The 20,249-nt window shown below is 58.8% G+C and overlaps 1 protein-coding gene across 1 annotated transcript; it reads right to left on the bottom strand.

Annotated features, from left to right (window-relative positions):
- Positions 1-1,903: 1,903 nt before the first annotated feature.
- LHX2 (LIM homeobox 2) lies at positions 1,904-19,401 on the bottom strand. The gene is made up of 5 exons (XM_066610753.1): positions 19,282-19,401; positions 17,022-17,239; positions 16,505-16,899; positions 9,738-9,943; positions 1,904-2,577 (listed from the first exon to the last, which is right to left on the bottom strand). The coding sequence occupies exons 1-5, from the start codon at positions 19,399-19,401 to the stop codon at positions 2,290-2,292; spliced, it is 1,227 nt and encodes a 408-aa protein (XP_066466850.1). The 3' UTR covers positions 1,904-2,289.
- Between the last annotated feature and the right edge of the window lie 848 nt (positions 19,402-20,249).

Genomic DNA, 20,249 nt, shown 5'->3' with positions numbered 1-20,249 from the left:
TGTTGCCGCAGTCGGCTGGCTGGCAGTGAAGGCCTTGAGGGGCTGCGTGAGGAGCAGCAGGGACAGAGTATTTCTGGAGCTGCCGCCTCCGGGGAGGGGGGACGAAGCCAGGGAAACAGGCTGCTGGGAGGAGCTCAGCAGTGGGGAGGGGGTTGCTTCACTCTTCCTTTTGGCCCCCAGCCCCAGGGAGAGAAGTCAGAGGGACCCTTTAAGAAATGCAGGCACCCCCTCTAAGGAATGGGCCCCCTCCCTGGATCCTTCCCAGCATCACTGCAAAAGGAGCCATTGCAAGCAGTAGCCCCTCACCTGTGACCTAAGCAGGGGTCACTGAAACTGTCTAGCTGAGCTCTGATCGCCCTCGATCCCCAGACCTAGAGAAAGGCAGGGCTTTCCCAGAGCTCCAGAGGCTGCCACGGAGTGGGCCTGCAGGAGCCTCCAAAGTGCAAGCATCCCAGGGCCCAGCCTGGCCCACAGCGGTTCAGAGGAGGCGGAAGGGCACTCTCTTGGAAAGGAAGACCCAAAACATAAGAACATAAGAAGAGCCCCACTGGATCAGGCCCATCTAGTCCAGCTTCCTGTATCTCACAGCGGCCCACCAAATGCCCCAGGGAGCACACCAGAGAACAAGAGACCTGCAAGGCCTCCTGGGAATTGTAGTTAAGAACATAAGAACAGCCCCACTGGATCAGGCCATAGGCCCATCTAGTCCAGCTTCCTGTATCTCACAGCAGCCCACCAAATGCCCCAGGGAGCACACCAGACAACAAGAGACCTCATCCTGGTGCCCTCCCTTGCATCTGGCATTCTGACATAGCCCATTTCTAAAGAGGGTGCCTGGACTGTCCCACTGACTGCCTTTCTCCAGAACCAAGCCAGTGCTGGGGTCCTGCACACCTCAGTATGGTCAGATTTGCTGGGGGGGATGAAGCACTCCATGAAACAACCTAAACTGTTCCAAAGGTGTAAATCCCTGGAGGGCCCAAGAGCAGCGGATAAGTGGAGTGAATGGACTGTGATCGTGGCCAGTGGACACTCACGTCTGCTCCAGCAGCCACTGCAATGAGTGACGGTCCGGTTAGCAATAGGTGAGAGGCAGAGGCCCTTGGTGGACTGGCCTGCCAGTGGCTTCTTGTCAGGATGGCTGTAGAGTCTCTGTGGTCCGAGGCAGTCTACTCGGAATGCTGGTTGCAGGGGGCAGGAGGGGAGCTGTACAGCAGGGCTGGTGCCTCCAGGCTCAGTCTGCAAGCACCAGGGGGGCCACTGTCAGACATGGGATGCTGGGCGAGGTGGACCTCTTGCCCTGACCTACTTGCATCCAGCACAGAAAGCGGTTGGTGCGCAAACTGGAGCAGCCCTATTATGATCTGTGAAACTCTGGCGGGAACAGGAATGCCACCTGCTGCCCCTAGACCGGGGGGGGGGGGCTCTGCCTCGCAACCTCCCTATGTTCCTTCAGCTGCCCCATGGACTGTTGCTTGGAGTCATTTGGCCTTCTGGTTGTTCAGTGCGTCCTGCAGTTGCCCCATGATGTCCTGGATTTGCCCTTTTAATAGAGCCTCCGTAACAGTGAACGCAGAACCAGAATCCAACGGTCTCCCAACTTCTGGGAGTCAGAGCCCCTTTCTGCGCTGCTGTAGGGCAGCCTTCCAAGCGCCCTGAGTCCAGCCTTCCCCCACTTGCTCCTTCTTCCCCCTTGCTCACTTCTGGGCACACTCCCCCCACCAGAGCTCCCTGGTCTCCACGAGGGCAGCCAGCGTGAGGTAGTTTCCGTAAGTGGTTTTATTACTGGTTAGATTTTTACAAATTCTGATAGCTGAACAGACTTTTCACCTCTTCAAAATTCTAAAACATCAGAACAACCAATGAAGGGCTCGGGACTAATTCAAAGTAACAAATTCTTATTAACATTTTTGTCTTTTGTTTGTTGCCCTGGTCATAAATACACAGAGAGAAAAAGGAGGACCAAACGGGGGTGTGGGACGAGACGTGTGCTCCAAAGGACAACAGTATATAAGGCACGTGGCAGTCTTTGAAAGAACAGAAGCTTCAGCCAACTTAAATTAATTGCTGTTCCCCTTGCCCAGTCCACAAAACTGTACATTGACACAAATGTTGTGTGGCAGGTTTAACTCTTCCAAGTTCACCGCGACTTGACTCTCAGACCAGAACGAAGTGCCCCCTCCTGCTTCCCGGAAAGACCCTTGCGCTGTGAAAAGCCTCTAGTAACCGTACGCTTGGAATTCGACTAAGGGCGGTTCCTTTCTTAAAGAAACCCAGTGGGGAGAGTCATCAGAAGAGGTTGGTCAGCGTGGTCTGTGACGGGCTGCGGGCTTCGTGGACCTCCAGGCTCCCTGGCACCGACGTCAAGACCGGAGTGACCGAGGGCATACTGGGGTTGGTCAAGTCCGTGAGGGTGGTGGGGGTGCTGGAGGGGCTGGTGGAGGCGTTGGAGATCTCGGACGCAGGGCCCGACGGCGTGCCGGCATGCAGCGCTGAGTCGGACGTCTTGTCCACGCCTGTGTTCTCTTGACGCAAGAGGTTCCGCCTGAACTTGGCGCGGGCGTTTTGGAACCACACCTGAAAGCGGTGCACGGAAAGAGAGAGGGGGGTCGTTTACTGAGCAAGGCTGCTTTCGTCTCAGCCCAGACTCACAAAGAACATCATCAACATCAAGCCCACAGCTGGCATCAATCTGGGAAGGGCGGCCCCCCGCGACTGTCCAGCATGCCCCACAGTGACTGGCAGCAGGTCTCCGGGGCCTCTCCAAACCCGCCCTGCATGTGCTGGCACAGCAGGAGAGGCTCTGCCTCAAGACTTGCCTCCACCCCCACTGCTTGGAGCACCACTGCAGACCCTGCCTCATGTGCTGTAGGAGGCCCAGTTGGTGGGGAGGCATCGCAGAGTGGCTTCTAGAACTCCCTGCCTGGCACCCTGGTGTCATGCTGGCACGGGCTGGCACAAACACTCTTCCGCCAGAGCAGGGTATATACAGACTTCTGTGTGACATATCTGCTGGTTACACTTTTCCTTTGTGTCACTAATTGTTGTGCAATTATGTTTTGCTCTTGATTTGATTGCCTGCTTTAACCGATTGCAGACTACCTTCTTGGGGCAGGAGGGGAGGGCCTGGAAGGTGGGACGCAAAAGAAATAACAAGAGACACAAAAAATAAACAAAGTTTCGGAGCGTGTGAGTCTGACCTCAGCAGCCTGAAAGAGCCAGGATGAAATCCCAGCTCCGCCATGAACCTCACAGCAGGGGACTGTGAGCAGTCTTCCTCTCTCAGCATAGCCTACCTCCCAGGGTGGTTGTTATGACAACAGAATGGCTGGAAAAGGCCACATGCAACACGCTGAATGGCTGGGAAGGCAGGGAGGTCATGACGCGAAGGGTGCCAGAAGTCATGATCAAGAGGGCTGGATCCTGGTGGGTCAGGAGTGTCCAGCGCGAGGCTTCACGTGGCTCTGGTTCCAACTGGACCACGAAGAAAAGAAGCTCATCTGCATCGCGAGTGGCAGAGAGAAGCCTCCAGGTGGCGTCAGTCGCTCTGCTCCTTCTCTGGAAGGTCTTCTGGCCTGCCAGGGTTTGCACCACCTGGGGTTTTCCTCCAGAGAGATGGACAGATCTCAGAGGAGAGATTCCGCTGGGAGCTGCCACTCCAAATGCCAACTCCCATCATTCGCGCCATGGGGTTGGGGGGACAACTCTGTTCACATGAGCAAGACTGGAGTTGCTCCAGAAGTCATGCCAGGGCCAGGCCAAAAAGTGCCAGGGAAGCATGGCACGGAACAGCAGCATTTATGAGCCGGGGAGCTGGCTCAGTCTGCGTTCGGGTAGGAGAGGTGCAGTTGTCCTACAGGGTGGGAATTATCTGTAAAGAGGCAACACACACACACACACACACACAGAGTAGGTTTATGATGGGGCTACAGGCAGTGACCATTTGATTTCACTTTTAAAGAGAACACTCCAAGCGGCCCTCTAAGTCCTAAAGTCTGGACTCAGGAAGTCCAGTGTGTGGATCTCGGTTCAGCAAGGAAACAGCCCTGGCCAGGACACGCAGGTCAGCCAGGCGGCAGCACACACACCTAGCTAAGAGCCACCGCCAAGGGATGGAGATGTCAGGCCACAACTCTGCAGGTCTCACTCAGCCCCCCTGAAGCGCCAAGCCCTGTCCCTCATTGCCAAAAGCCACCCCAAATTCAAGCCACTGGGGAACAAGACAGTCATCCGCTATAAGGCCCAAGAGCCACACACTCCGCCTCGGAACACCACCTTCTGGGGAGACTGTCTCCTGCTTTGGGGCTTTGCAGGAGCACGTAATGGGCCACTGTAGAAAATGGGGCTCTTCCAAAGTCCCTAGAGGACCCAGGCACCTCTCCTTGTACTGGGGGGGGGGGTGTCACTAAAATCCATTCTCTTCCCAGGTCACCTTTGGACTGGACATTCCCTGGCATTGCCTTGAACAGATGCTGACACAACAGCTCTTGCATGGTAGGAGCTTCCCAGGCTGGCCACTCTCCCGCAGTGATGGTGCTGGCTCTGTGGAGTACAACAGATCTCAGGTGATGCCCAAATTCGGCACACGAGAAGGCACCTGTTGGGCACAGGTACCCTAATCCCCAAGCCTGGGCTGCAGCTGGCTTGTCCTCGGTTCTGCTGCAGTGCCACCCGTGCAGGAGGCCAGAAAACAGCATGGTGGCTGCCAGCTCAGCATGCACCAGTGGCTACAAGGACCAGCAGGGCTTCACCTGATCCTAGATCTACTCGGGATCTGGCAGACCCAGGCTCCTTCTTGCCCACAGGCAGGCAGAGACTCCATCGCTACCTCACTGCTGGTCCCTGGAAACTGGCAGGACACAGAGTTCCCTTCTGCTGCTGGCACAAGGAGGCTCAGAGGCACCTCCTCCTCCTCCATGCATCAGTCCAGTTCCCTTTGAAGGCATCACCTTCCTCCTGGAACTCAACTGGCTGTGATGTGATTGGGCTCATTTACTCACTTATTGCCTTTTTTTGACACGGTGAACAAGTGGCTCCTATTGTCTGGGCTTCATCTCGTGCCAAGACATTTCAGTGGGGGGTGGCCCTGGGATCTGGTGTCACGAGCAAGGAGGAAAATGACTCCCTGTCCACCTTCTCATAATCTCAGAAGCCTCTTCTTGTGTTCCTCCCATGCAAGCTTCCTCCTGACTGTAAGGAGCTCTGCTGTGGAAACGGACCATTTCTGCATGTTCGTTCAGGACCATCTTCTTTAACCAGCTACCACTCTGTGAAAGGACCTGCCATCTTGTCTCATGGCTACTAAGGTCACACAGGAGACTTTGGGGCAGGAATTGGTCCAAGGCTTTTTGGAAGTCCACGACTACACTGCCTGCCAGGTCACCCCATCCTGCATGACTGCTGACACTCTGAAAACTCCCCAAAGGCTGCACGAGCAGGACTCCTTTTGGCAGAAGCCAGGCTGACCCCTCCTTGGCAAGGCCCGTTCTTCCACTCACTCCGTTCTGGCTTTAAACCTGCTTTCCACCAATCGACCCAAGACTCAACAGGTTTATAATGTCCTGGTTCTTCCCTGGATCCTTTCTGCAAAATCAGTGCTGCACTGGAATTGCCTGGTGAGGAGGCCAGTCCGAAGGATGCGATATATCTGTATTGGAAGACTGGTTATTCCACTCTTTAAGAACTCATAAGAAGAGCCCAGCTGGATCAGGCGAGAGTCTGTCTGGGCCAACTTCCTGTATCTCCAGCGGATGAAATCCAGACCTGGTGACCGGCTGATACATGAATTGTCCATTTGCTGATTCTTCTCTCTCAGGAATTGTCTCCGTGACTGTGGACCGTGGGGGCAGCCAATCCAAAAAAACACATTCCAATTGCAGTTGTGTTTCTAAGAGCGTCCAGCCCAGAGGCTACCAAGCTGCATCTCGGAGACCTGGGTTCCAGCTTCCCCCTTGGCCATAGATAACCCAGCCCCAATCCGATGAGATGCCTGGGAGCAGAGGGTGGGGGTTCTGTCTGTGCCTCTTCCTGGGCTGACCGCTCCCTCCTGATCCCTCTCTCCCTCCCCGCCCCCCACTCCCAAACAGGTGTTCAGAAGGACTGAGGAACACTTCAGAGTACTTGAGTCAGTTTGACAAAATGGGGGGGGGGGAGGAGTGCAGCCCTCGGGACCAGGGCTGACTCTGTCACACACACACACCCTCCAGCTCTTCTATGCCCGTCTCCAGCGTAAAGAATGGCAAGGCTGTGTTGGGGAGCAGCACAATCCACTTGTCAGTCAGAAGCCGAGTGCCACGGCTGGAACAAGGGCTAGAAGCCCTTCTTGAGACACCCAAGTCCTGCCTCTCTCATGTCCAGCACGGAAGGGAGTCTTTAAGGGGACGGAACAGGGAGTCACATCCACACCAGACAGCATGCCAACGCTTTCCTCTCTGCCTCTCCCCACAAGGAAGACGGCCTGGAAGCTGGTGCAGCCTGCTTTTTTTTTCTCCAGCTGGGACCCAAGGTAGGGATGAAGCCAAAGGAGCAAAACTGTACATGTTCAATGGCAGAATTCACAATCTGGCTTTGCAGAGTCCACAAAGACGGGCCACAGAACCCCTAAATGCTCTGTTCCAGCCTAAGAACGCCAGGCTCAAGGGACCTGGCAAATTCAGCCACCTCCAGCTGAGCTGCTGGGCCTGTGCACCCCCCCATTGCAGACAAACCACCCACATTTCCTGGCAAGGCAGAAAAGGCAGAAGGGCAGCCCTCACCCCATGGCTAGCAGTTGTCATCTCAGTTCTCCTGGCTCCGAGGGACACTGCCTTGCGCAGGCCTTGATGACCCACCAAACCCTCCTCTACCCCCTCTTGCTGGCCCCAAGAGGTCCTCAACACACAGTACTGGGAGAACGAGAATGAGCCCCCAAGAACTGCTCTGTCTAGCGCCTCCCTCTTGGATCACTGAGAGCCCCTGAACGCAGTCAAGCATCTCTTCAGGGTTGAGAGCTCTTCCAGGCAACCGTTTCAGCCAAGGAGCCCTTCTGCCTTGAGGGCCAACCCAAGACACTGTCGCTTGGGCGGAGCGAGCCTGTTCTTGATCAGTGACGTTCACAGTTGTGTGGTCTGCCTCCCTTCTTCTACCTGGTGCCAACTCTCCAAGCTCTGCTCTGTTTTAAACACGTATCATGCATAATGCCTTAACCCAAACCCTCCATCACTACCTTGCCTTTTTCAGCTCTTTTGCTCGCTTGCTGGCAGCTAACCCTGGCTGCAGCCTCACAAGAGCACAAGGACTGTACAAGAGCCGCTGAACACGGGTGAGATGCGAGGAGCAGAGGAGGTCCTTGCCCCACACAATACCCGTGGCAAACACCACAGGAGACCCCTGAGAACAGACTGCCTTGCTTTGCAAAGAAGAGAAATGAGGGGGAAATTGTATGTTGTTCTCAGGGTGCTTCCAGAAAGGGGGGGGGGGCTTGACCTCAGCATTTAAGGAGAATCATGCAGCACTGTCTCATCTCCCACCCCCTGCCCAGCAGGGTTTCCCCAAGCACATGCTCTCGCATGGATGGATGGAGGGAGGGAGGGAACCCGGCTTTCTGGAGAGCAGCACCATGACTGCCCATGGGGACTTTTGCCTGCACTGCCCTCTGCTGGGCACCACAGGCCAGGGCAGAGGCCAGGGGGGCCCAAAGGGAAGGGTCAAGCTGGTGTGCCCACTGATGGTGCATGAGCACCGGCACCAAAAACTGGTGGGTTTTAAAGTGAAATCTTATCTTGGAGAAAACGAAAAGCTTCCAGTCTTCCCGATTGCGGGTGGAGGTGAGACTTAGGCAACGTTCAGCGTTGAGAGGCTGATGGCTTCTCCTGTCTTGTGTCCCAGTGGCAACCAGGCCACCCAGGTGCCCTTCCCCACAACCCTCCCAGCCCTCTAGACCTGTGAACCCAGTCCAGACCCAGCAGGGGCCACATCCAAGCTGTATCCTGCAGCACAAAATCTGCCTTCCCAAGGACGGAAGTTCCAGGGAGTGTTCGGCTCAGCTCAGTGCCCTCACCAACAATCTCAGCTCATTCAGGACTCTTTCTGGCCCCGCGCGAGCTCCCCGAGAGACAACCCCCCACCGGTGAGCTTTGAGTGATCTTTCAAGGGGGCACACTTAGCAGCAGAACAGGTGTTTTCCACGCAGAAGCAGGTCCTGTTCCCTGCACCTCCAGGTCAAGGGTCCAGAGAGCCAGGCTGGCAAAGCCCCTTCACTTCCTGGGATGCTGGAGAGCCAGGACAGGCAACGCCTGCCAGGTGGGTCAGCGTCCGACTCCGGAGCAGCTGGCTGTGTGGGGATCCAGGCCCTGCAGCTGCTCTGGTCTAAGGGGGCTTCAGCAGGCAGCTTCCATGGGCAGCTTCGGGGTGACTAGTCCTGCCCTTCCTCTGGGCCACTGTGCACCACTCTGGTTCCTGGAGCCATGAGGCAAGGGGTCCTCTCATTCAGGCCAGTCCGGCGCAGCTGCATCGTTTGTCTTCTTCAGGCCACGCCCTGTGGGAGCGACACTCCTGTGAGGCTCCCAGGCACCAGCCACATCTTCTGGGGCGCAGCAGAAGGCCCAGGTTCACTCTCTGACAGCACCTCTGGCTCACAAGGGAGCAGGCACTGCAAAACGAGGCCTGAGTCACGTGTGTGGCACCCCCACTGCTGGAAGCGCAGCTGTGACTCAGGCTGGCCTGGGTGTTGTGTGGGAAAGAACAACTGACTCTTCCCCTCAGCACAGAGCCTCCAGTTGCGCAGGCAGAGGGGAGGAACTGGCACCTGGCCGGCAGCGCTGCACGGAAGGCACCCGCCTCCTTGGGCCTCCGTCTCAGCCCACCTGTCTGCAGAAGCCGTGCCCACGTCTGCCTGATGCCCCACATTTCAGCAGGATCGCAGGAGTGAAAACACACTGAAGCTGCTCAGAGATGCTCTCGCAGGTGCCGCTGCCTTTGCCAGAGGTTTTGAAAAGCCCCACACGGCAGAGCCAGGAACTGGCAGAGCTCCCACGTCCGTCAGCCACAGGGAGGCAGAGTAGCTCATCCCCCACTGCCCCGCCCCCAAACAAGCTCGGCTCACCTGCCGCTCAGCTCCAAAGCGGCCTGCCTGGGGAACGCATTGCGCCTCACCCGGCAATTGGAGCAGCGATGCTCTGGAACAGCAACCATCACCATGGCGCCCAGCAGGGGAGCATCTGCAGCCACTCACCCTGGGGGCCATGTGCTGCCGCAGCCAGGGGAACTGCCTCAGATCAGTGCCATGTCTTCCCACCAACGCTCCTTTCCGAGCCACCTGCCAGGCTTTCCATGTGCTTCAAAGACCGACGGCACGGAAGCTCCCATCTAATGCTGGACTCTGAGATTCTGGAGCCCGAACATGCCTGACAGTGACTCTCCCCCCCCATCATAAAAGGAAACATCAGCACTGCTGGATCAGTCTGTCTGTGCTCAGGGAAAGGGGGCTGCAGGGGAAATGTGCACAGAGAGCAGATTCTGCAAACTCGTCTTCTGTGATTGTGAAGCCAGCAAGACAAAATGCCCGACTCAGGCCTGTGTGGCTACCGTCTGAGCAGAGAGACAGGAGGGACACATCTTCCCCCAGCCGGCCTCGAGTGCCAAGGTGGGGGCTCCTGCCCCCCCCAGCAGGAGCAACACCTTGAGTGGCAGTGACAAGCGTGGGAGGTCAGCTGCCTGTCCCCCCAGGGCAGCGACCACAGCTTGAGGGACGTCCTTACCTGGAGGACTCGCTTGGTCAACCCCGTTTTCTGAGCCAGCTGTTTCAAGTCCTTGGCATCGGGGTTGTGGTTAATAGCAAAGTAAGACTTCATTGTCCGCAGCTGATGGTGCTTGAAAGACGTCCTCATGCGCTTGGTCTTCTGATTGCTGGGGTACTGCTGGTCGCGGTCCAGGTGGTCCCCGTCGTTCTCGTTGCAGCTCAGAGCTGGGGAGGCAGCAAGGAGCAGGACAGGGGGTCAGCCAGGCTGGCAACAGAAGCAGGCCCCTACACTTCACCCCCCTTCCGGCCCGTGGCTCTCTCTCCCCCCCCCCGCATCCCCCCTCACCACACTTCCAGACACAATGGGAGGAGTGGAGAACAAGCCACCCTGTTGCTACACTGTGCAACGACAGACCCACAAGCCCTGAATCCAGCCGTATCTCCTTCGCCATCCCCAGCCCTCTCCCCTTCAATATTAACTTCCCAGAATACAAAAGAGGACATTCAGTCATGTTCAAGCTGGGAGGGGGGGGGAGAAACTGCACACACCCAACAGCAACTTTCAGTTACGGAGGGTGGGGAAGGGATTGTTGTGCCCAAGACCGCTGCAGAATAAAGTGAAGTGCCAACCCCCCCCCCGTGTGTACAGCAATCCAAGGCCCCCCTCAGAAGGCTTCAAAAATTCACAAATGTCATCTACACAACGGCATTTACACCAATAAGATAATGAGCAAACAGAGCCACAATCTGCACACCAAGCAAAATATTCCCGTGCGTGAAAAGTCTCCTTCTTAAAGAATGTAATTATTTGCAACTGAAAATAACTCTCCCCCCCCCCAAACACACATTTCCTCTTAAAACACCTGAAGCATCCAGGCTGCGCCTACACAGGAACACAACCAGCAGGGTCTGAACTCTCTTTGGACCTTCTGCCATTGAGACTCTTTTCCCCCCAAACTTATTTGGAATTTTTTTTTAAGTTCCTCCTTGAAAAAAAGGGAAATTCCCATAAACTCCATTTTATGCTCTCCCTTGATCATGATTTTTCCCCTGTAAACATTATATAATATTTATAATTTGTTTATACTGTGGATAATCATTCATTGATCATTTATTATAAATTTATAGTAAATTGAAATTATCTACTGTGCCAAAATGACTTAAAAAAAAACAAACCAATGTAAGAGATAGTTTTGTCTGCGTTTGAGCTTCTGTCCAAATTTTAAAAATAAAATGCACACTGTGGGAACGTCTAAATAACACTGTTACTGATCCAGCTGTCTAAGCACCTCTATACAGCCTTTTAAATGGTCCATCCTCACAGATTCAATTTATCTCAGGTCAGTGTCTGCATGGATGTGGCTCCGTTTCTAATGCAGATCATTTATCCCGTGGAACCCGGCAGAATAAACCAGGATTTCCAGAGTGCCAAAGCCCCAGACGACGTTGCACTTTCCCAACCATGCCCAGACAGTACACGGCCTTTGCAGGGCTGCGTGGGGAGGGGTGGCTTGCATGGCCACAAGCCCAGCCCAGGGGCCAACTTATCCACAAAGAAAAAACATTTGCGCAATGGCCATACTTGGCCAGACAACTCATTTTTCAGGCTATGCAACTCTCCAGTGCTGATGCAGCCATGCCAACAGGCGTGTTGCATCCTGCAGTGCTGGTGGGGGGCAGTCACGGAGCCCTCCTCAAGGAAAGGGAACCCTGGGGCTGCGCTGCGGCTGCATCATCGCTGGAGAGTTGGATAGGGCTGGGCCCCGAGTCTCTACCAAATATCCCCAGGAAGCTGCCTCTCTTGCTGTCCATCAGCACCTGGCTCTCAAAGTTACATGCTGCCTGCAGACAGGGAGGTTCTGTTTCCAGCTGTCATCCCTGAAGGCTCTTGGCAGTCCTGTCCCCCACACTGGCTCTCTAGTCAGCCACCCAGCCTCAGGTGCGCATCTCAGAAGATGACCAGGAATAACTGGGAGGGGGGCTTTGGGCACACACTGGATTCCTCACCTGACTCCTGGAGAGCCCTGCACAGGGCTGGCAGCCTGCCAAGCAATTGCCCATAGGCCAGTTCTTTGGCTCCCCAGCGCTTGACCCCTGCCAGATATTGTCCGAGAGGCTGTCCCGAGAAGCCACCTGACACCATCACCAACAACCCCCGGCCCCCTCAGCCATAATTTCATCCTTTTGTTTTTAATTCTGCAATTGCCAACTGATCCCGGCGCTTGCCATAAAAGCCAGGGAAGAGCTTTGCCGTGAGTCGGTCACATCGATCAACGTGAGCTCAGTCATTATGATAACTAATTACAGTTATTTGGAAAATTCACGTCGCTGTTTCACCATAACAGTTAATTCATTTCTTTTTGCCATTAGCAGAAGCCGCCTGCCTGACAATTAGAGTCTCTCTTCTCTTCCACATTGCAAAGGGCGATGTTTAACCGGCCCCACGCCCAACCCTTGGCCTGTGTGGCTCAGATGCTTGCTCTGTGACACCTGACGCTCTCCCACACCAGCACCCAGCGGTGCCCACACTTGGGCGGCAACAGCATGGAGGAGCCTATGAAATTGCACGGTCCAGAATTCCTTGCCACGTCCCAGAAGACAACGGGGCAGAACACCCTGGGAACCTTTTTCTTCCAGCGCTCTCAGGACCTTGCTGGGCAGGAAGTAATGTGGTCTAGAACCCCCCCCCATGCCCCCCACTATCTCAGTCTGCCACATAAATGCCTGGAACGTCCCAGGGAACCTATGGTCTGTTCTGTGGGGCACCAAGCAGCACCCCCCAGGCCCGGGACAGATTCTCACTCTGAGTAATACTCGGTGGCAACTTAAATGAACACCACGAGCCATGGAAATGACACCAAGAACGCTGGGGGGGGCGTAAGCTTCTCGGCAGAGACACGGGATCCTGCACACAAAGTACTGCCTTCAGACTGAGGTCAAGGAACACGAGGGCCCTGCAGTGATCTCAGAGGTCCCTCTCCTCTCAGTCAGCAAGGGGAGGAGGACACGGGGTTGAGCAAGGGCTGGCCGGCTGGCTGCTCACGTCTTCTCCCCTTCCTTTACACCATGGTCTGGCTGTGGTGCTGCTTGGCTTTTCTTTCAATTTTACATGCACGCAAGCATGTCTAGAGAGACAGGTGCTCAACACCCCAGGAGAGGCACCCCCTTCTCCCGCTCCAAGAGGGAATGCCTCTTTTCAGAGGCAGCGACAACCCTGCGACAACCCTGAGGTGCATCTCCTAAAAACAAAGAAGGGCTGCAACTGCTCTCACAGCTCTTTACTCATCTGCAGAAGTGGTCAATAGATTGACTGGCTACAACTCATTTCGTTAAATGCCCAGATTTCAGCATTTGTGCCACTGAACACATTTCAGCATCAGCATCGGTGCCACTGAACACAGAGGCTGCTCTGAGTCCCTATAGATTGACACAAGCATGCAGCATCTCTGGAGACGCAGCAACCCGGGGGCTGCACGGCATGACATGCTGCTGGGAGGAGAGGGTGTCTGCCCGGCTTCCCACCAGGCCCTCGAATCCAAGCCAGCAGGGTTTGCATCCTGGGGACGCCCCATCCCCACGGATCAATCCTTGACTCCTCAGCACTTAATTGTCAACAAAACACAAGCCATCACGGGCGGGCGGCAACGGAGGGAAAATTAGTCCTGCTCCCAAGAAATCCCACATTGGTCCTCTCCCTTTCAGAGTGGCAGGAGGAGGTGGTGGTGAGCACACCAGAGAGGGCTGGATCCTGGTGAAGTGGCCACCCACCCACCAGAGTTGTGCAACCTGGTGGAAGCCACTCACTGCATGTCCCAGGGAGGGCTTCCACGTTTGTCCTAGCCCTGAAGGACCGGAAGGTCACCCCCCTCCAGTGCAGGACGCCCTGCAACGCCGCTCCTGCACCCTCCCACAAACTCTGAGGCCAAGAGTGCACCCCAAATCAGCAGCAGCTGGGCCAGGCTTGTCTCCTTCCTGTCCGCACCATCCCACCCCCCCCCCCCAGCCTGTACAGAACAAAGATGAATGAAGCCTTTGTCCACCCTGTGCCCTGTCAATGGACGCCCAATGGGCGCTTGCCCTGAAGGGATGAAGGTGGTGGTGGGGAGCTGGTCTAACTGGGTTGGGAAAGGAGACTTCCCGAGGGAAAGGGCCAACCCCCCCCCCCAAATTTGGAAAGGGAGCCCTTCCAAGTTGATGCTGAAGGCAGGAGGTGCCCTGGCTCTGGGTCTAGGTGGGCCCTCCTCATGAAAGGAAGCTTCCTACACACCAGTGAGTGCAGGCTGGCGCACTGCAGGGTGATCTGCTACGCTGTGGGCGCAGCAGTCCAGGGTGGGCAGGAGGCCTACGGAGTAAGGAGTCATAATTGGTAACCTCTTGAGCATTCAAGGGTGGGGGGAGGGTGCCATGAAGAGTTGCTCTGCCCAGGGGAAGGTCTGTCCCCAGGGCCCCCCCTTTGTTTGGTCTTCTTGCGTACTCCTACTATTGGGGGGGGCTGAAGGGTAAGGCTGGCCAAGTCAGCCAAGAGCAGCTGGGCGCAACGGGCTCCTCTGGGGATGAGGAATGGGGCTCATCCAGACCTGAGCTGCCATTTGGGCTCCTGCCACACACTGCCAGGGGCTTGGTGGGAGCCTGGAGGCAAACTTGCACACTAGGACCTCTGCACAGCACTGCGGCAGCCACCTCTGGAACAGTTTGGGGAACGGAGCTGCTGCCAAGCTGGGCACCTGCAAGGAGCTGTCTCTTCCTCACAGTCAGTCCAGTGGTTCTTCTGCTGCCCCCCCATCTTCATGGCAGCTGCAGCCAACAGACCAATGCTTGCCACCATTCCTCCCCAGTCCTGCAAAGCGGGCTCAACATGCTGGCACCAGTCCAAGGACTTTCCCAGTTCTGCTACTGGCAGCTGTTGCCAGAGATGGGGGGGGGGGCTGTGGCTGAGTGCCTGCAGAGGCTGTGTGTTTGCAGCTTGGTTAGGGGAGGGGAGAGGCTGGAGTCCATCAAGTGGAAGGACAAGAAAGCACTTAACTTGTAGGCATCAGAACCCCCAGCAGACGTGGCCGAGATGGGCAGACGCTTGAACTGGGCAACCAGCCAGACGGGCGTAGCCATCACCACCAACCATTAAAGCTACATGAAACCTCCAGCTCTCAAGGCAGTGTACCTCTGAACTCCGAGTCTGGGACAAAGTGAAAGGCCTGGCTGTCAGCCACAGCGCTGGACTACTTTGAAAACTGAGAAGGACAAAAAATATGTCTCCTTGGTGGGGGTGAAGAAGGGGCGGAGCCAGAAATGCTGCTCTGATGTTTGCATGGTCTGCTATTCACATGCTTTTGTTTAACAAAAACAATTATGAATGCTAATGAGAACAGGAAGAGGATGGGAGGAGCTTTCCGGGCCTGATCCACAGGGCCCTTTGCAAGACAGCAAGCCCAGCGCTGGCCAGGGTCTGCCTCCCCACTGCCGTCCACTGGTCCCTAGAGCTGTTGGTTGGCAACCTTCAGTCTCGAAAGACTATGGTATCGCGCTCTGAATGGTATCTGGTCCCTGGAACAGGGGCATGTCAAGGGGTCTGGACCAGCCCAGGTCAGGACGGATCCGGCTATGGAGTCCCCTCCCCCAAGTCTAGTTTCTAAATGGAGACTATTGTCTGGGAAGGGGTTTGTTTGGGGGGGGCTTTATTCCATCAACACCTCCCTCCTTGCTGGAGATCTCTTTGTGGGAGCCACTATACAAGGTCTAGATTCAGAAGCCCGCACAGCCCCTTTGGAGGGGATCTGCCTAGCTCTGCCCCATACTGCGGGCTACCCCATACTAAGCCTCCCCCTGCCATTGCTGGTCAAATCCCTTCCCGAAGCAGAAAGAAGGAGCTGGGACCACAAAAGAGTGATGGGGGGGAGGGAGCGGGATCCGTTTGAAGCTCTGGCCCCCTCCGGAGCCTTTTTCCACTTGTCAGACCTCATTGGCGTCTCTGCCCTGGCCAGCAGCCCCTCAGTGCACTTTTGCGCCGCCTGCCCTGAACCGGGTGCTCAAACTGAGATCGAGAACCGCACAAAGGGCCCGATCCTATCCAGCTTCCCAGTCCGTATGCAGTGGTGCCACGGGGTGTGGTATGCGCCGCATTTTGCGATGGGAGGTTCGCCCTCTTTCACTCTAACTCAGCTGTCGGCAAGGCAGGGGCTTTCTGGGCTCCGCTCCCCCCCCTGCCTGCTCACGCCCTCAGAACCAGCCTGCCTCCCTCACCAGGCAGGGTGGCCAGATATCCAAACCCCAAAAGAGGACCAGGCACCCCAGAATGCAGAACATCGCAGAAAAATGTGGGACGCGACAAGATAAAAACTAAACACTCATCTCTGGATTTCACGGACTTAACGCAAACGCCTGGCTGCTGCTTAGTAAACCGAAAACTACATCACGGCTCGTTTACGACATTTAGGGCATACAGTCCTAACCAACTGTCCAGCACTGGCATAGCGGTGCCCGTGGGGCACGTATTGCACCCTGCAGTTGGGGGGCAGTGACAGAGGCAATGTTTGTTCAGAGTTGCGTTGCCCTGAGGGCTGGAAAGTGGGTGAGGATGGTGCCCACAATTTGTGAGTTCCCAGGCGAATATCCACTGCTGCGGGGTCCACTCCCAGGACGGAAAAGAAGGACACCAAAGTTCTTTTCCAGGACACGGCCTGGAGAAGGAGGGTGCCCGATCACCCTGACCACAGGTCGCCCGGAATGCCGGCCCCTCAAGGCCTTCCCACCCCGCCGAGTCTCCGCAGACAGACCCTCCAGGGCTCCTACCTGCGTTGTAGGCGGCCAGGTCTGCGCCGGGGCCGGGGCTCTTGCGCTTGCGGGGCCGGCCCTTCTGCACGGTGCCCACGCCGTTGTAATAGGGTGCCAGCCCCAAGGCTGCGGAGGCGCTGAGGGCGGCGGGGCCCTTGCCGGCGGGCCCCTCGGCGGCGGTGCTGGCGTGGCTGAAGTGGAGAGGGTACTCGCCCTGCAGCAGTGCCTCAAAGTGCAGGCGGCAGTAGACCAGGCCGTCCTTCATGCCGAAGTGGTCGCCCGTGGTCAGCATCTTGGCGCACGTGGAGCAGGTGAAGCAGTTCAGGTGGTAGACCAGCTCGCGGGCCCGCATCACCATCTCCGAGGCCGAGATGCCCAGGTGGCAGCGGGCGCAGCGCTGCACCGAGAACCTCCTGCAGGCGGGCAAGGGAGAGGCGGGCTCAGGCAGGCGCCGGCCAGGCGCCACCACGGACAGGGCCCTGCCCAGAGCAGCCAGCCCGGCTTGCTCACCGCCCGCCCGCCCGCCCGGCCCTACCTGTAGTAGTCCTCCTTGCAGTAGATGCTGCCGTCCTTGCTGAAGCAGGTGAGCTCGGACTCCAGGTGCAGCTTGCACTCACAGCACTGGAGGCAGCGCATGTGCCACTGCTTGTCCACCGCCAGGAGGTAGTAGCGGTCGGAGATCTTCCCCCCGCAGCCCGCGCACAGGGCCGCCCGCTCCCCGCTGCCGCTGCCGCTCAGGGACGGCATGGCGTGCTGGGGAGGCAGAAGACAGACAAGCCGCAGTCAGAGGGGAGCTTGTGCCCACAGGAAGCGCCCACCTGCCCGGGGCCAGAGGAGGCACTGAGGGCCCAATCCTGCCCAGCCTTCCACTGCCCGTGCGGCAGAGTGAGCAGATGTCATCACTGCAAGAGAGGACCAGAATGTAGGGCAGCCACAAAAACAATGGAGTTCTTGTGCTTAATTTAAACACTAAATTACTTCTTATTAAATTTGTGATAATCATTACAAATTATTATTTTTCTTTTGCAAATAAACGAAATTTGTTCTCCTGCATATAATTTATTCCGTATTAATTCCAAGCGGGCCCTGCGCTGGTGCTTCAGGAGCGGGCAGGGCCTGGACGCCTGGTCCCCCTGCCAGGCGCAGCCCCAACGGGAGGGAACAAGCCTTCCCTGAGGAGGCTTCCACGGCTGCCCCCCCCCCGCTGCATTAGCGCTGGAAAGCTGAACAGGATTGGGCCCTGCGCTGGCTGGAGCAGGGAGGGAGCCTGCCCCGACGGGCGGGGTGAAGAGAGCCCCCCCACAAAGAGCCTGCGCCTCCCCCCGGGCCAGCAGACCCCTCTACAAAACACCAAGACAGGGAGGGACGCCTCTTCCCCCCCGGGCCCGGATCCGGCTGCGGGGTGGGGGAGAGGGGACGAGGGCAGCTACGGGGAAAATCCAGTCCAAAAGGACACGGCTCCGGCTCGGGCGCTGCGCAAAATCCGAGCCGCTCTGTGGGGCTCCCGCCTTGCAGGATCGGGGCCCAGTCCTGCCCAGTTTTCCAGTGCGGTGTGCGTTGCATCCTGGCCTGGGGGCCCCTCGCAGAGGCCTCCGGAGGGAGGGGGAAATTTGCTGCCTGGCCTGGAGGCTGCAGCGGAGCTGGAAAGTTGGAGAGGATCGGGCCCAGAGGCCGAAACGAACGCGGAGGCCGGCCGGCCGGCTCTTTCTTTCTTTCTTTCTTTCTTTCGCAAATCAACGAAATCCAGGGGCCGCTCCCCCTCCTCTCTTTCTTTTCCCTTCCCTCGTTTTCGGGAGATGCGTGCCTGAGCGAGGCCGACCGGGTGAAGCGCAGGCCCCGCGCCCTTCCCGGGAGCAAGTCCGCTCCCTTCCTTCCTTCCCGAACCTCGGGAGAGAAAGCGAAAGCGCCCCGTCCCTGGACTTCCCAGCCAGCAGGAGGCTGCGGGCGAACTGCGGGGGTCCCGGGGCTTGCTCGGAAGGGGAGGCCTGCGGGCGGCAGCTCGGAGAAGGTCCCGGCCGAAGCGCCGCGCTGCTCCTTCGGAAGGCCTTCGGGCGATGCTCGGACGGGGACAGGCGCGTGTGCGGAGCGCGCAGCTTCTCCGAGGGCCGGATCCGCTCCGCGCAGGCTCCTCCGACAGGCTCCAGCAGCGCGAGGCGGATACATCTCCACGCCACGAAGCTCCGTTCGAGGGAGCACTGCGGCCCTTCCTCCCCGCCGCCCGCGGCCGCAGCCTCCCCAAGACCGCCCCGGTCGCGACTGCAAACGCGGGCCGCGGAGACGGGAGGGCCGGCGTCGCGCGGAGGCTGCTGAAGGCTGCGCGGCTCGGCCAGACCGGCCGCCCCGTCCCCTGCCGCCGCCCGCGAGGCCCCGCGGGACGGGAACGAAGGAGGGCGCCGGCGGAGGAGGGGGGCGGCCCCGCGCGCTCCCCCTGCCCCGGCGAGGCCCGGCGAGCGGGGCGGGCGCCCGGCCGGGGGGCCTGCGGTCCGAATTCGTTTCGGGGCCTTCCCGAGGCGCGCCTGCAACGGGGCGGAGAGGCGCGGCGCGGCGCGGAGGAAGCAGGGCAGCCAGCCGGTGCTGGCGGGCGGGCGGCTCGCGGAGGGCCGGCGCCTCTCCAGCCCGGCAGCCCCGCTTCGCGAAGGGCTTGGCCGGGGGAGGCGGCCCGTCCGAAGCGAAAGAGGACGGCGGGACCCGCTGCGGGGCTCCGAGAGGCCCCAAACCCCGCCCTGCGCGCCTCAGCCCCGTTAGGAGGGCGCTTCTCCTCCGGCCCGGAGTGGATCGGGGCCCTGGCGGCCTACCGTCTCGGCGTCGCCGCGGTCGATGGCGGAGCTGATGGCGGGCGCCTCGCCCTTGGCGCGCCGGTCCATCTCGTCGATGACCCCGTGCGGCTCGGGGCCGGCCAGGCTGTGGAAGAGCATGGCCGGGCGGGGGGCGGCGGGGCCGGGCGGGGGGCCCCGCCGCGGGCTCACGCCTGCCGCCGAGCCATCCCCGCAGCGCGGCCGCCCCGTCTCGCCGCTCCCGGCGCTGCCCGGCCGCAGGAGGCTGGAGGGCGCGGCTGGGCTCCGCTCCGCTCGGCTCGGCTGCTGGGGGACGCGCGGGCGGGGGCGGAGGGGGGCGGGCGGCGGCGGCGGGAGGAGGAGCGGCGGCGGCGGGAGCGGCAGTCCCGACCCGCGCAGGGCTCCGCGCCTTTTCTAGCGCCGCGCTGACATCACGTCGGGCGCCGCGCCCATTGGCTGCTCCCGCCGCCGGCTCCATGTGCTCGGCCGCCGAGGAGCGCCCCCGCCTGCCTGCCACCCCAGCCCAGCCCAGCCCAGCCCCGACGGGCGGGCGGGCGGGCTCGCTGCCTTCCGTGGGCCCCCAAGAGAAGCGCAGCCCAGCCAGTGACAGCCCCGTGCTACCCACGCTTTCCTGGGAGGAAGCCCCCTTGGCCACCATGGGATCCGCTTCCTCAGGCTGGCACCAGCGCAGGCTTGAGGCTGGAGGGGGCAGGCCCCAGCGCGCCTCGCCTCGCCTCCCCTCCTGGAGGTGGCCAGGCAGCCAGCTCCATTTGCAGGAGTGCAGCTCCCTTGCATCAGCTGCCTGCCCGCCCACCGGGCGAAGGGCCTGCGTGCGCTGCCACCGCCCCTCTGCCTCCTCCTGAAGGTGCGCGAGTGTCAGGCAGGCGGGCTGCTTGGGGGCGCCCAGTTTCGGGCCTGGGGTCAACCCCAGGGCTGGTCCAGAGGAGCCCCATGACGCTCCCTGCCCACCACGCCAGTCTGGGGCATCC

Source organism: Tiliqua scincoides, chromosome 16 (assembly GCF_035046505.1).
Source record: "Tiliqua scincoides isolate rTilSci1 chromosome 16, rTilSci1.hap2, whole genome shotgun sequence".
NCBI lineage: Eukaryota > Metazoa > Chordata > Lepidosauria > Squamata > Scincidae > Tiliqua > Tiliqua scincoides.
Note: the sequence above shows the minus strand (reverse complement) of the source record. Positions and strands in the feature narration are given on the sequence as shown.

Bases quoted from the DNA above. Each gene is read 5' to 3' on its own strand.
- LHX2 (XM_066610753.1), bottom strand. From the start codon at position 19,401: ATGCTCTTCCACAGCCTGGCCGGCCCCGAGCCGCACGGGGTCATCGAC. The intron at 16,900-17,021 runs GTAGGGCCGGGC...GCCCGCCTGCAG, and splicing joins TGCAAGGAGGACTACTACAG to GAGGTTCTCGGTGCAGCGCT. The intron at 2,578-9,737 runs GTAAGGACGTCC...CACCGCTTTCAG, and splicing joins TGACCAAGCGAGTCCTCCAG to GTGTGGTTCCAAAACGCCCG.